The 13,785-nt window shown below is 42.6% G+C and overlaps 1 protein-coding gene across 7 annotated transcripts in view; it reads left to right on the forward strand.

Annotated features, from left to right (window-relative positions):
- The first annotated feature begins 601 nt into the window (after positions 1–601).
- The window catches only part of KLHL8 (kelch like family member 8), a 38,301-nt gene continuing 25,117 nt past the window's right edge, over positions 602–13,785 (forward strand). Inside the window, exons 1-2 of one of the 7 annotated variants that reach the window (XM_005292025.4) lie at positions 602–798; positions 11,561–11,890. In XM_005292025.4, coding sequence (XP_005292082.2) covers positions 11,687–11,890 — 204 coding nt within the window. In that variant the 5' untranslated portion in view covers positions 602–798; positions 11,561–11,686. Of the gene's footprint in view, positions 895–11,017; positions 11,138–11,560; positions 11,891–13,785 lie in introns of those variants that run through there. The other 6 variants (XM_005292026.4, XM_042856423.2, XM_024103091.3 and 3 more) reach the window with 6 other exon arrangements.

Raw genomic sequence — 13,785 nt, forward strand, 5'->3', positions numbered from 1 at the left:
TTCCATTACTTGCATCTGAAGAAGTGAGGTTCTTACCCACGAAAGCTTATGCTCCCAGTACTTCTGTTAGTCTCAAAGGTGCCACAGGACCCTCTGTTGCTTTTTACAGATTCAGACTAACACGGCTACCCCTCTGATAGTTTCTGTGTGTGTCTTTTAAGCATAGTCGGGCCAACTTTCCAAAGGTGCAATTCCTGGCTTACGCATATGCAAAGGTGCACACTCAGGTGGTTGGGGTTATTAAGCAGGCAGGGGTTGTGCAGGTGAGGGCATACAGAAAAACGGTGCTTCGCAGAGCTGGCCCGTGGAGGGCTTGCAGCGTGAGGACCTTTGGAAAGATGGAAAAACCCTGGCACAGAAGCAGCCGGGCCATGTAGATTTCCTCGCCTCGTCCCCGTAAGTTGTCAGGAGGAGACCTACAACTACATTTCCCAGGGGGCCCTGCAAGAAAGCCCCAGTCGCTCCAATTTCCCCCCCGCCCCATGCGCAGGAGTCCGTGCCGCGTATGTTTTGCGCCCCCAATCACCTCGCGCCTCGGTGGGACTGCACATGCGTACCAACCAACTAACACGGCTACCCCGCTGATACTTAACCCTGTTACAGGTACGCATGCGCCAGATAGCTCCCGCACCCCCACAAGCCCCGGGGTTGTGATGCGCGCGCACAATCTTGCCCTTCCCCGCCCCCCGTTCTAGGGCGCCTGCACGGAAGGCTGCGGCGCGAGACTCCGTGGCTGCCGGCTTTGGGCTTTGCTGCCCCGTGCGGTTGCGTCGGCGCTGAGAGGGCGGCGCGCGAGAGGTAACGGCCGGGCGCAATGGCCCCACATAGGAGCGCCCCTGGGCTCGCGAGCGGCGGGATACGGGATCGAGGGGCGGGGTTTGCCGAGGGGACGAGGTGAGCGGGGGATTAGAGAGGAACCTGTGGAGAACTCCGGGGGCGTATTGCCGGGAGGGCGGGCAGGCAGCCCGGGAGCGGCGGAGGGGGCTGGATGTGGATCAGGAGGCGGTGTGCGGGGCTGGGGAGGGAGGTGCGAGGCTGGGGGGAACGGGGTGTGTGGGGCGGGGGAGGGCCGGCTGAGGTCGTGCATCTTTGTAAAATTACTTTCTTACGCAGCTGCAGGTTACGCGTCTGTCTATTGTGACATAGCAAACCCCACATTTTGACAATAAGGGGGTTAATACGTTATTGTCATGCGTCATACCATTTAGCACTTTACGAGACTTCACATTTTCCACTGATCACTCCATTTGAATGTTCGAAGTATTTAACTAGTCAACTTATTTCTCATAAACATGAAACTTCCTCTTCCTCTTTCTGGAAAGAATCTGGCTATCATGCAAATACTGTGGCAATAAAATACTATAGTAATGTAACATGTTATGAATGCTCTAATTAGAGCTGAACTGCTGGCCTCAAATTGCTGCTGCCCCTTGGTTACAGGGCTAAATCCTGTATTACCCCTGCTAGCAGCCAGACCAAGATCCAGGGCACAGTTTTTCTAAGTACAGTAAAGGCACATAGAGAGTCTGCCCTGAAGAGCTTACAAGCTAAGTAGGGTCTCAAGTATTAAACAAAAAATGTGTGTAATTTAGCGCGGAAAAGCTAAATCAGAAATAATACAAACTTTTCTTTCCATATGCTTAAGTTAGTAGTCATTTTTATATGTCTGAGTATTGAATTCCACAGTCCCAGTCTGGTTCCTGTGAACACTGTCTAGTGCTGCCCTGGTTAATAGTTTTTATACAGTATAGACGCCCCCCGGTTATGCAAACCCAACTTACGCAAACCTGCACTTAGGGAAAAAGTTCCATAAGCTAGAAATAGGAGTGTGTGGTGGTTGTGTGTTTTTGTTTTTTGTTTTTGCGCGTAATGGTCGGGTACACATTTCCGACTTACGCAAAATTCGAGTTATGCAAGGCATTCTGGAACGGAACGTTTGTATAAATTGGGGAGCATGTGTATAGCAGGTGTGACAGGTCATGGTTATGAAGACAGTCTCATGTAGCTAGGGCCAATTGCATGGTGGTCTTGGAATATGAAGACAAAGTTCTAATTGGATTCTGGCTTTAACATGGAGACAGTGCAGCGCATGCAGCACAGAGGTGATGTACCTATATTGAGCTGTATTAGTCAGCATTCTGTATTGGCTAAAGCTTTCTTGGAAGTATGTTGCATTCTTAGATCTGAGTTGTAGTAATTGAGCGTTAGTCATGATTGCATGGATCATAGTGTCTAAATCTAACGGGATGGTGTGCAGTTTTCTAGCTCACTGAAGATTTAGAATAACAGGTCTAATCACTCAGAAGCATAACAGAATCCCTACATACCAAAACTAATGTATCCAGCCAGTAATTCAAATCAGTACAAAATACCCCTTCACATCCATAATCTCAGCTCTTCCCCAAAAGCCCTACTAATTAGATAGTGTTATTCCCAATGATAATTCTTCACAGCAAGAGATAGATCTGGAGTTGAATGGAACACTTCATCCTATGTTGTCTCACTACCTCCCTTACTGACTTCATGTAGGTGTTTGAATATGGTAGAGAACGTGATTGTTCATCTTCCAGAATCCAAAAAAAGTTCAAACATGAGTCTCTGGGTGCAGTCTGAGAGGAAGAACTTGAGTTGTTTCAGATTATTTCCATTCATTCCTGCAACCTCTTTGAGAGGCAAGAGAATTTGATGATTGTTGGTATCAAATGCAGAGAGGTCCAAGAAGATGAGAATGGCCTTATCTTGACAGTGGCCTAGAGGAGGTTATTGGCTAGAGCACACAGTGCTCTTTCTGCACCATGCCTTGACAGAGATCCAGGATGCATTGGGAAGTAGTTTTTTGTTTTCTCAGTTAGTTGGCGTATGAAGGGAACTTTAATACTGGATGCTCACCATTGTCAAGTGATAGTTTCTTTAATAATGGTCAGGCTGTTGTTCGTGTGTTTGTGCGTGTGCCATAGGTAGGGCCCTACCAAATTCACAGCCATGAAAAATGCATCATGGACTGTGAAATCTGGTCTTTATGTGCTTTTACTCTATACTATACAGATTTCATGGGGGAGATCAGTGTTTCTCAAATTTGGAGTCCTGACCCAAAAGGGAGTTGCGGGGACAGGGGAGGGGTCATAAGGTTCTTTTAGAGGGGTCACAATATTGCCACCCTTACCTCTGCGTTGCCTTCAGAGCTGGGTGGCTGGAGAGTGGTGTCTGTTGGCTGGCGAGTAGCAGCTCTGAAGGCAGCACCGTGCCAGCAGCAGCACAGAAGTAAGGGTGGCTGGCAGGGCGCTGCCTTCAGAGCTGGGCACCCGGCCAACAGCCGCCACTCTCCGGCCACCCAGCTCTGAAGGCAGTGCAGAAGTAAGGGTGGCGATACTACAACCCCCCCTACAATAACCTTACGACAACCCCCCTCCCCCAACTCCTTTTTGGATCAGGACCCCTGCAATTACAACACTGAAGTTTCAGATTTAAATAACTGAAATCATGAAATTTATGATTTTAAAAATCCTATGACCATGAAATTGACCAAAATGGACCATGGATCTGGTAGGGCCCTAGCCATAGGATGGAAGGCAAGATTCCCTGAAAGAAGACATTTTCAGCTCTCCTCCCCCTTTTGTAGGGACCTTAAATTATCTGAACCTTTACCAGCCAGGAAAGCAGATGCTGGCGGCAGCCCCAATTGCTGTTTGTCCTTGGATTGCTATTTTGTGAATGGCTTGAATTTTTGGAAGGCGGGATTTTCTGATTCTGTGCTCAGTTTGACTTTCCTGGTGTCCATGAGACTGTCCTCAATATTTGTGATATCTGAAATAAATTACTTATTTCAACCTACAGATATGAAAGACGTGTCCACAGCTGTAGGGGCTCTGATTATGTATAATAAAAATCCAAACAGAATTAGCTACCCAGAAGCTTAAGTGAATACTGGTGCACTGGGGATTCTTACTGACTTGTTAGCTAATGAAATACTCTATCACAATCACATCCTCAGTCCTTCTCCAAAGCCCTAGCAAATAGATGATAGCAGTAATTCCTCACAGCAAGAAAGGTTCTGAGGTTGGGTGGAAGTTGTCTGTGTTTATGAAGAGGTTTTATGGCTGAACAAGTTTTGCAGGCATGTCTTTGTAGTCCCTAAGCCAAGGTAAAGAAGTAGGTTCCTTTTGGTGCCTTCATAGTTGTGGCACAGGATTGTAAAAATTCCTTGTGGAAAAATGAGTCTGTTTCTGACCATGCTTTCCACTACAGATGCACAGATTTTCTTTTTCTTCCTTCCGTTCTTGCTTTGTCTGCCAGCAGTTATCCAAGAACCAAGATATTTGTGTGGGCAGTGGCCTGAAAGAAGGTGTTTGTCTGCAGTAGTCATCTGGGTTTCGTTGTATAAAGAGATTAAATGTCCTTGGGTCGTGCCAAATATATGGACACTTTTTCTTTTACATTGTCTTATTAATATAATTGTCTAATTAATGCACAAAACGGTATTTCACAAATTCTGTTACACACACAGCTTCCTTTATATTGATTGAACCCTAGCTTGTTTTCATGTTGAGGAGTCTTAATCTGTATTCTGCAAGAAAGTAAAGTGCTTCTCTTCTGTATATTTATTGTGAAAAGATTTCGTTGATTAATTCAGTGAAATGCTTAATTATTTTTTTGTTTAACTGTTTGGGTTTCTTTGTATAAATCCAGCCACAAAATCTAATGCTTCTGGGGCTGGTAGAATGACAGTTCTTTTCTCAGGATTAATTCACTTATTTCAAGCTCAGTATCAAACAAAAAATAATTATTAAAATATACATTTCATGTTTTCTTTATGTATAAATAATCTATATCACTTGCTCTGTCCCCCTTCGCATTCCCAATTAGCATGGGGCTTGTGTAAATCTTTACTAAATCAGATTAACAGTTAACCGAAGAGTTTTGAGGTTTACATTAACTTATTTTTGTATAAGGTATACGTCCTCTTTTTTTGCTTCCTGACCTAGCTTTAATCAGCAACAGAGGGTCCCGTGGCACCTTTAAGACTAACAGAAGTATTGGAGCATAAGCTTTCGTGGGTGAATGCCCACTTCATCAGACGCGTCTGATGAAGTGGGCATTCACCCATGAAAGCTTATGCTGCAATACTTCTGTTAGTCTTAAAGGTGCCACAGGACCCTCTGTTGCTTTTTACAGATTCAGACTAACATGGCTACCCCTCTGATACTTAGCTTTAATCAGAGGATGAACCGTGAACAGCTGCTTCTTGGTTGCACTCTGAACTAGATAGTTGCATTCTCCTCCTCTTCTTTAATTTTCCCAGGGCATGTCTACACTACAAACTAAAATTGACCTTTGTTAGGTCAACTTAGAGCCACCACAATAATTACTGCAGTCCACATGTCCACGCTGCCCTCCTTCTGTCATTGGTACGTGTCCTCACCAGGAGTACTTCCACCAACTTAAGAGGGGCTGTATAAGGGGTTGAGAGCCCAGGCTCTCAGCAATGCGCAGTTTTCCTCCAGGAGCCCAGGCAGCTGCCCCCCTGGCAGGGAACCTCGGTGCTGCCTTGGCGGGGAGTCCAGGGGTGACGGGGAGTCAGGGCCGCTGGGCAGCCCAGCTCTGAGGTGGGAGCACAGGCAGCAGCCCAGCTGGGGACCAGCAGCCCAGTTGACAGCTGGGCTCTAGCTGGAGCCTCCCCAGAGTGACAGCCAGAGCTGTGAGCAGTTTTCTTGTCATGCTGGAGCCGTGAAATTGACAAGAATAACAGCCAACAGCCCATGTTAGTAACCACAGTGTCTACAGGGACACTGCGTTGCTCTAACTACACAGACATAAGCTCTACGCCTCTTGTGGAAGTGGAGTTATGTCAGTGTAGTAGGGTACTTACATCTGGGGGGAGCAGGGCTGTAGTGTGTACACTGACCTAATTAGATCTTATGCCTTATGTTAAACCTAACTCTATAGCGTAGAGTCTCTGTCCAACCTTTGGTTCAGCAAACAATCCGAGCCATTTCTCCTTTTAAGTTTTCTTGCTAGATCAAGAGACAATAGTTGAATTGTTTGTAATTAGTTAGCGCTGTTGTGAATATTTACACTACAGAAACTGTCCCGGTGTGTGTTTCTACCTTTCCCAAGCATATTTTTTTGTCAGGCTGATTAATTTAAAGCTTATTAAATGTTCATGTTTGCTTAAATTTGAAGTGGTTTGACTAGAATGGCTAGTTCAATACTTGCTGAATACTGACTTTGAGGTGTATCTATTCTTTGAATCGGTCCAATTCTAAATGTAGGATACTTGTTCTAAGGCTGTACAGAGTTGAGTTTGGAGGAAGGGCAAGGTGGTGCACCTGAGGAGATCTGGCCCATTATCCTGAATGTATTTATAAGCCTGATATTGGAAGGAAAAAAGACAAAATTTCTTCTCGATATGTTGGTGGGGGTAGGGTAACTTTCTTTCCTTGTCTTTGTCAGTTTGTTTTTAATTTTATTTTATTTTCACCCAGTCTGTTATGAATATATTGAGATTGGGTTAGAAAACTTTTAATTACTGAGATCTGAAAGTTCATTGCTATTTCTTTACTGTTAAAATTGCTTTCTCTTCCATAAGGATTTTGAATGTCTCATGAGCAGACAGGTCCTCAATAGTTGTAGCTAGGTGGTGGTCAGTGCACATACTGGAATACTTGGTGTGTATTATGTTGATTTGACCACTTTTAAAGATGAATGAATTAGTTGCTTTTGACTTTATCTGTAAAATGCTATGCATCTCCTCTCAAGTGTCATTTTGCATGTAGTGTATAATGCACAGCGCATTCTGTCTGCAAACCTAAACATTCGAGCTGACCCACTTAGTAAATGAAATGTGGAAACCAATATATTAATAAACTGGAATAACGTGCATCCGAAGAAGTGGGCTGTAGTCCACGAAAGCTTATGCTCTAATAAATTTGTTAGTCTCTAAGGTGCCACAAGTACTCTTGTTCTTCTTTTTGCGGATACAGACTAACACGGCTGTTACTCTGAAACTTGTAAAAAAAAATCTAATTATTACTACTTGTATTCTATGCCTGAGAGACACTGTGCACCAGAGACTAATCTGGTCTGTGAAGACTATATACAACTTATTAGAGTCTGATAACTAATTTATAGCCATAATTCTACTTCAAATTTCAAACTTAAGAAGCGTAGTCATTTTGCAGTTTAGAAAATTATACTGATTAAAATAGGCAAGCTCTTTAGGTCTTCAGTGCCAAATATCTTGTGACTAGAATTTTGTTAAAATTCAATTCCATTCAGTACACAATATCTATAAAATGAACACTAAGAATTTGCAGTCAAACCCTTAAAGTCAGGAAATACTAGGTTAAGGTTTCACTTGGAATCTTAATTCTGTCCCTCTGTGCTTATGCATTACAATCTAACTACATATTTCTAACACTCCATATCATAAGCCTTTTTTCCCCAGCACATGTAGCACTTTATATTTCTTTTCCTCTTGATAGTTATGCTAATTTCATTGTTCTAGTGGTCCAGCATCTCTCTATTGGCACTCTGTGGTTTTTAAGTATAATAGTTGCACTTTAAGTTTCTTCTCTAAAAACTTTCAAAACTTTGTCTGCTTGCGGGAGATTCCCTCAGACATTTAGAATAGAAAATAGAATTGAAGCCAATGTTATTTCTCAGAACGGAAGACACTTGAGAGTCTCTAATTAGCAAAAGACACAGATCTCTTTTAATGGTAACTTAATAAAGAAAAGTGCGTGTGTTGTGGTTTTAGCTTGTAATTTACCCCAGTAGATAACTTTTTTTTTGTTTTTAAAGAAATTCTACTTAGCAGGTACAAAACCAGGGCTTCTGTAATTAGAAGGTAGCTGACTTTGTTACACTTGACTGAATTAGGGGAAAGGGGAGAAGCTGTAGGGAAATAAGTCACTCAATAGTTAACTCATGCTATTGGATCAGTTTCTGATATCCCTGGTGAAGCCTTGACAGAACCCCTTGACCTATCCTCTATGAACTTATCTAGTTCTTTTTTGAACCCTGTTATAGTCTTTGCCTTCACAACATCCTCTGGCAAAGAGTTCCACAGGTTGACTGTGCGTTGTATGAAGAAATACTTCTTTTGGTTTGTTTTAAACCTGCTGCCTATTAATTTCATTTGGTGACCCCTAGTTCTTGCGTTATGAGAAGGAGTAAATAACACTTCCTTATTTACTTTCTCCACACCAGTCTTGGGTTCATTGATACTCTGCGTCCAAAATGAACTGCTTCTGAACTGACAGTAAGCGTTTCCCCCCCCCCCCCCCCAAGAACTAAATACATTCAGAAACAGAACTAGCAAGGTCATTTTCAAGAGTACCATCTGATAAATCCCTATATTACAACTTCGACTGCACCACAAAGAGGAGAAATTATGGAACTTATTTGCAAAAGCCTCAGCCACTTCAGAAGTGCCAGAATTATCAGCTGCTCCCTACCAGGATTCCAAAATTTTCAGCTTTCCTGTGACAACTATAATGCAGTTATGCAGTAAGACTGTAATGGGCGCACTTACCTCTTGTGAGTGCTCCCTTTGGCCAAGTGTATGTGCCTGTACTCACTCCCTCTGTGGTGTGTCTTTGATGACTGAACCCTCTGGCTGAGTCACACACAGGCCGTCTGTGTGATGAAAGCAAAGCAAAACCCCTTCCGGGGTGTAGGCCCAACAGGGGTCTCTCTCCATAACATCTCCCACAAGTTGTCCCTGCTCCAGGATAGAGCAGTGCCCCAGGGTTCCCTCCCTGATGACAAAGTCTTTGTCCTCTTAGGACCTTTCTGGCTGGAGCTCTCCAGATGGGCCGCTGCAGTTTAGTTCCCCCCTCTGAAGTGCCTCAATGTCCAGGCCACTTCCCCCAGTGGCTAATGGGGGCTGGGGGGAACCTGGGCCTGCCCACTACTCTAGGTCCCAAACCAGGGACCCTGTAGATAGCAGCTTTCTGCTGTGTCCCTTTATCTAAGTCACACTGCTGCTCTAATTCCCTGGGCTACTTCCCCATGGTCCAGTGCTGTCTTCATATTTACCTCAGGGCCTTGTCCTGATGGAGTCCCCAGCTCAGGTGTCCTCTTCACTCTCCCCAGCTTCTGGCTGTACTGTCTCATCTGAGGTCCTGCAGCTCCCTCAGCCAGCCACACACCATCCACGCTCCTCCAGCTCTAGTGAGGAACTGGAACTTAGGCCCTGCAGCTCTTCTTATACTGACCTGCTGGGCCCTGATTGGCTGTGTCCTACACAGCCACTCTAGGCAGCTTGGAATACCCTCTCCACTGCCCTTTTGTGGGGCAGGGGTGGCAGGGCCTGCTTATGAATTTTGTGCCCTGATGGGGGGGTCAGATGGGCACATGGATCCCATCAATTGCCCCCAAACAGTTTGGGAACCTCATGCGTGCAAAAGCCATCAATAACATCTTGATCATTATCCAGCTTTGTAACCTGGTACAACATCTGGAGAGCTCCGGACAGAAAGAGGGCAAAGACTTTGTCACCAGGGAGGGAACCCAAAATGCACAGTGAAGCAAAGGAACGTGGGGTACCCTCTGAGAATGCCACACCCTCAGTTCACAGCAAACCACTGCCATGTGTACACAATGATATGCACTGACCGAGTACACTGTCCTGTGTGCACGTTGTTACTGTGTTGCATACTGTGCATTACGTGACATGCAGCAAAAAAAAAAAAAAGGATTAAATTCCTCCTCCTCCTTCCCCTCCCCACCTCCCAGCCAAGACAAGCCCTAACTTCAAAGTGAGGAGAACTTGTGTAAACCAGATCATCTTTCTGGAGCCTATTAATGTTTTCTAAGTTAGCTCTGAGGTACAGTGGCAGTTGGTAATGGGGGACTTCACTCCAACAATAATATCCCTTCTCCTTTTTTTAAACAAAGAAACAAAGTTGTGACAGATACGGGGTTGCAGAGAAAGGAGAGAAGAAAGGTAAGTTGGGGGGCGGGGGGGGAGGAGGAGAAGGTGTATTAACTTGAGTTAAAATCCTAGGGCTTATCTACACACATGGCAGCAGCACCGCGTAGTGCTTCAGTGAAGATGCTACCCCATTGGGAGGGGTTCTTCCATTGGCATAGATAATCAACTTCCCTGAGAGACAGTCGATGGGAAAATTTTCCTGTCAACCTAGTGCAGTCTACGCTGGAATTTAAGTCGGTTTAACATTGTGGATTTTTCATGCCCCTGAACAACGTAGTTATACCATCCTAATTTCCTAGTGTAGACCAGGCTTTAATGTTTCATAGCAGACATAACAAGAACTTTGATTTTTGGGTAGAATTTTCAAAACATTTAAATGACTTGGGAGCCCAGACCCACGTCCCTTCTGAAAATGGAACTTAGGAACCTAAGTCACATAAACGCTTTTGAAAATTTTAGCCCTCACCATTTCCCTTAACTGAGTTTTCATTCACAAATTGAAGTTGGTGCCTAATATTGCTGTTTTTATCTATATAAAAAATAAAGTCAATTGTTATCCTCATGTACATACTTGAGAATGACACAGAAGTTCAAAACATAAAAAACACACTCCTTCCTCCACCCCAAACATACATTTTTTTTCATGATCCTGGGTGAGATGTATTGATATCATATCTAAAATTTCTTTTAGTTGTAGAGAACTACATAAGCAATATTGGACACTCTCTCTATTTAAAAGGTTTCAGTGTGGGTCTGAATGAAAACACAGTCATCCCTTGATGAAGCAGGAACAAAGTTTTGTACAGCATCTTCATTTTAATGCCTCAGAGATCAAGAAAAATGAATTTGGTAAGCTGAGGTTGCTAGATAAGAACATTAAATTGTTTCTTTCCTTTTATTTTCCACTTCACAGCTTCTAGGTACAAACAAATTTCTAAAATACTTTTACATTACAATTTTTTATATATGAAAAATTGTTAAATACAGAATGTCTTTGATATTTTCATTACACTTAATTTTGATTCAATCTGAAAATGTGTTTTCTATGTTTAAATATCTTACTAGGTTTAAATAAAGTCAAATCAATTTTCCCTAGAGAAGATATCCTGTCTCTTTTTAAAGATATTATCTGCACAGGATTCTGACTTGTGGGTCTGGTGCTTCCTGTGTGATGGTATCTTCAAAGGAACAGAATTACTGGTAAGAACTCTGAAAGTGCAAATCGGAGTGGCTGGGTCATTAGACAAATTTAATCTATTTCCCCATGTTAAGTATCCTCACACCTTTTTGTCAACTGTCTGAAATGGGCCATCTTGATTATCACTGCAAAAAAATTTTTTTTCCCCTTCTCCTGCTGTTGGTATGGCAACTTCCACCTTTTCATGTTCTCTGTATGTGTATATATCTTCTTACTGCATGTTCCATTCTATGCATCTGATGAAGTGGGCTGTAGCCCACGAAAGCTTATGCTCAAATAAATTTGTTAGTCTCTAAGGTGCCACAAGTATTCCTGTTCTTTTTGCGGATACAGACTAACACGGTTGCTACTCTGAAACCTAACATTTGGAGAAGACTATCAGAAGAAAATGTTTTAATCTGTTTTTGTTTTATCATTGCACATAGGAAGATGGTGATTCTACTTGACTTTGGACGTTTGGCCTGAGTTCTGAGAGAGCTGGATTTTTCTTGTTTTTTTTTTTTTAATGGGAAGTGTTTGAATATTCATGCTGTGAAAGAAGAAAACATCCAATGGCTTCAGAATCTATGACCCCAGAGTCAGCAAAACACTATCAGATAAAAGGGAAAAGGCGGCAGCAGCAGCAGCAAGATAGATCTCTGAACAGTGATGGTGAAGAAGTCTTCGTATTTGAAGCAAATGAAGCTTGGAAGGATTTTCATAGCTCTCTTCTTCACTTCTATGAAGCTGGGGAACTCTGTGATGTTACATTGAAGGTGACAGATAAAACTATTCATTCTCTTTTCCCACTACCCACATCTGTTATGTTAACGTTTTGTGAAGCATGCTCTAAAATGTGGTGCAGTTTTAATCATCTCTTGCAAATTATTACAATCCCCTGATTTTTGGGGTATTGTTAAAGGCTGCTTGTAATTCTGTGAACACTGCTGGCAGCTCAGGAATTTCAGGCTGAGGTGCTGAAAATGTGAAAAAAACCCACTTTATTCCAAGAATCCTAATATTCCTAATTCTCTCCTAAAGAACAAAACAAAACAAGTGACCCGGGAGAAAAGTGGGAATTTACTACACGGGTGTTAAGCAACATTATTCAATCACTAGCTATTGTTGCATTGCATCCCTTATTCTTCATCTGTACATTATCTATAGTGAAAGTTCTCTGTGATTAGGACCCCTTTTTATATAGCACAAAACAGCATTAAATGCTTTAGATAAATATTAAGCGTGTCAAGTATCAGAGGGGTAGCTGTGTTAGTCTAGATCTGTAAAAAGCAACAGAGAGTCCTATGGCACCTTTAAGACTAACAGATGTATTGGAGCATAAGCTTTCGTGGGTGAATGCCCACTTCGTCGGATGCATGACGAAAGCTTATGCTCCAATACATCTGTTAGTCTTAAAGGTGCCACAGGGCTCTCTCTGTTGCATATTAAGTGTGGTAGATTAAAAGAGATGGTGGAGTAGTTCCACTCCCTAGATAAGAGGCAATGCCCTAGTGAGAACCTCAGCCCCTATGCCACCCTCAGGTGCTTGGTTTTCTATCAGGATGGTGTTCCTGGATCCTATTTGGGGACTCCACGTTTTCTGTAAGCCTCTGCCTAATGGATATCTGATAAATTTGAAACTCTCTCCTCCTATCCACTTAACTGATGGAGGAGAGAAGGTATAATTCATCCCCATCCAGAGGTTACTATGAAGAGGTGCAGAGGAAAGACATTTCTGCTACTCTGTTCTACTCCCACACTCCATTTTGGGGGAAAAGGGATCTGAGGCTGTTCTCTTCTTAATTAATATATTCATTGTCTATTGCTGCTACTGGTAGGAAAGCTAAGAACAGCAGCAGAACGAAAAGACACAATTCTTGACAGTACTTTCATTGAGCTCTCGAAAGAGTTTACAATCTATTCTAAGACATTCTCCTATCCTCAGGATGCTGCCATATGAACAACTTATTGTTGGAAGGCAGGAAAGTGGCAGATACATACCAACCCTAACTCTCTCCCCATTTTTTATTCTGCTATCTGACACCTCCTTCTGGAATAATCTCATTGTTCCTTCCCAATTACCCATCCTCATGTCTCTCTCCTTTCCCCTTTTCTCCTTCTCTCTTAATCTGCATACTGTAAATGTTGTTTAAAATGTCTTACGCTTGCCTCATTATACATTTGTTATCCAATTTTTTGATAGCTTATACACCCACAAAAATGTGACTTGAATTGTATTTTATTGCAGTGGATTGAGTCAATTAAAAAAAAAAATCCAAACAATTAGCCTATATCATTTAAGTCAGAGTTTCTTTTTAATCACAAGCCAGCTCACCTTAACTGATCTGCAGTGAAGTCATAATCATGTTGAATATCAATCTATTATGAAAATGATTTTTGATATCACAAATTGAGCCATCTAGCTTCAGTGCAGATTCAAGAATAACTAAAGCTGTGAGGAAGTCCTGTTGAAATGCAAATAATTAGCCAACTTTGTTTTAAATACTGGTTCTAGCAATCATATTACAAGTAGTTGACGTCTGAAATACTGAATTTGGAAGCTTTTTTTGCCCCAAGATAAACTCCTTAAAAATATCACTTCCATCTGAAAATTGTGTAGCTATTAAGATCACTACCCGACAAAGGATTAAAGAAAAAACGTTGTTTACTT

This window comes from Chrysemys picta, chromosome 5 (genome assembly GCF_011386835.1).
Source record: "Chrysemys picta bellii isolate R12L10 chromosome 5, ASM1138683v2, whole genome shotgun sequence".
In the NCBI taxonomy this organism is placed as follows: Eukaryota; Metazoa; Chordata; order Testudines; family Emydidae; genus Chrysemys; species Chrysemys picta.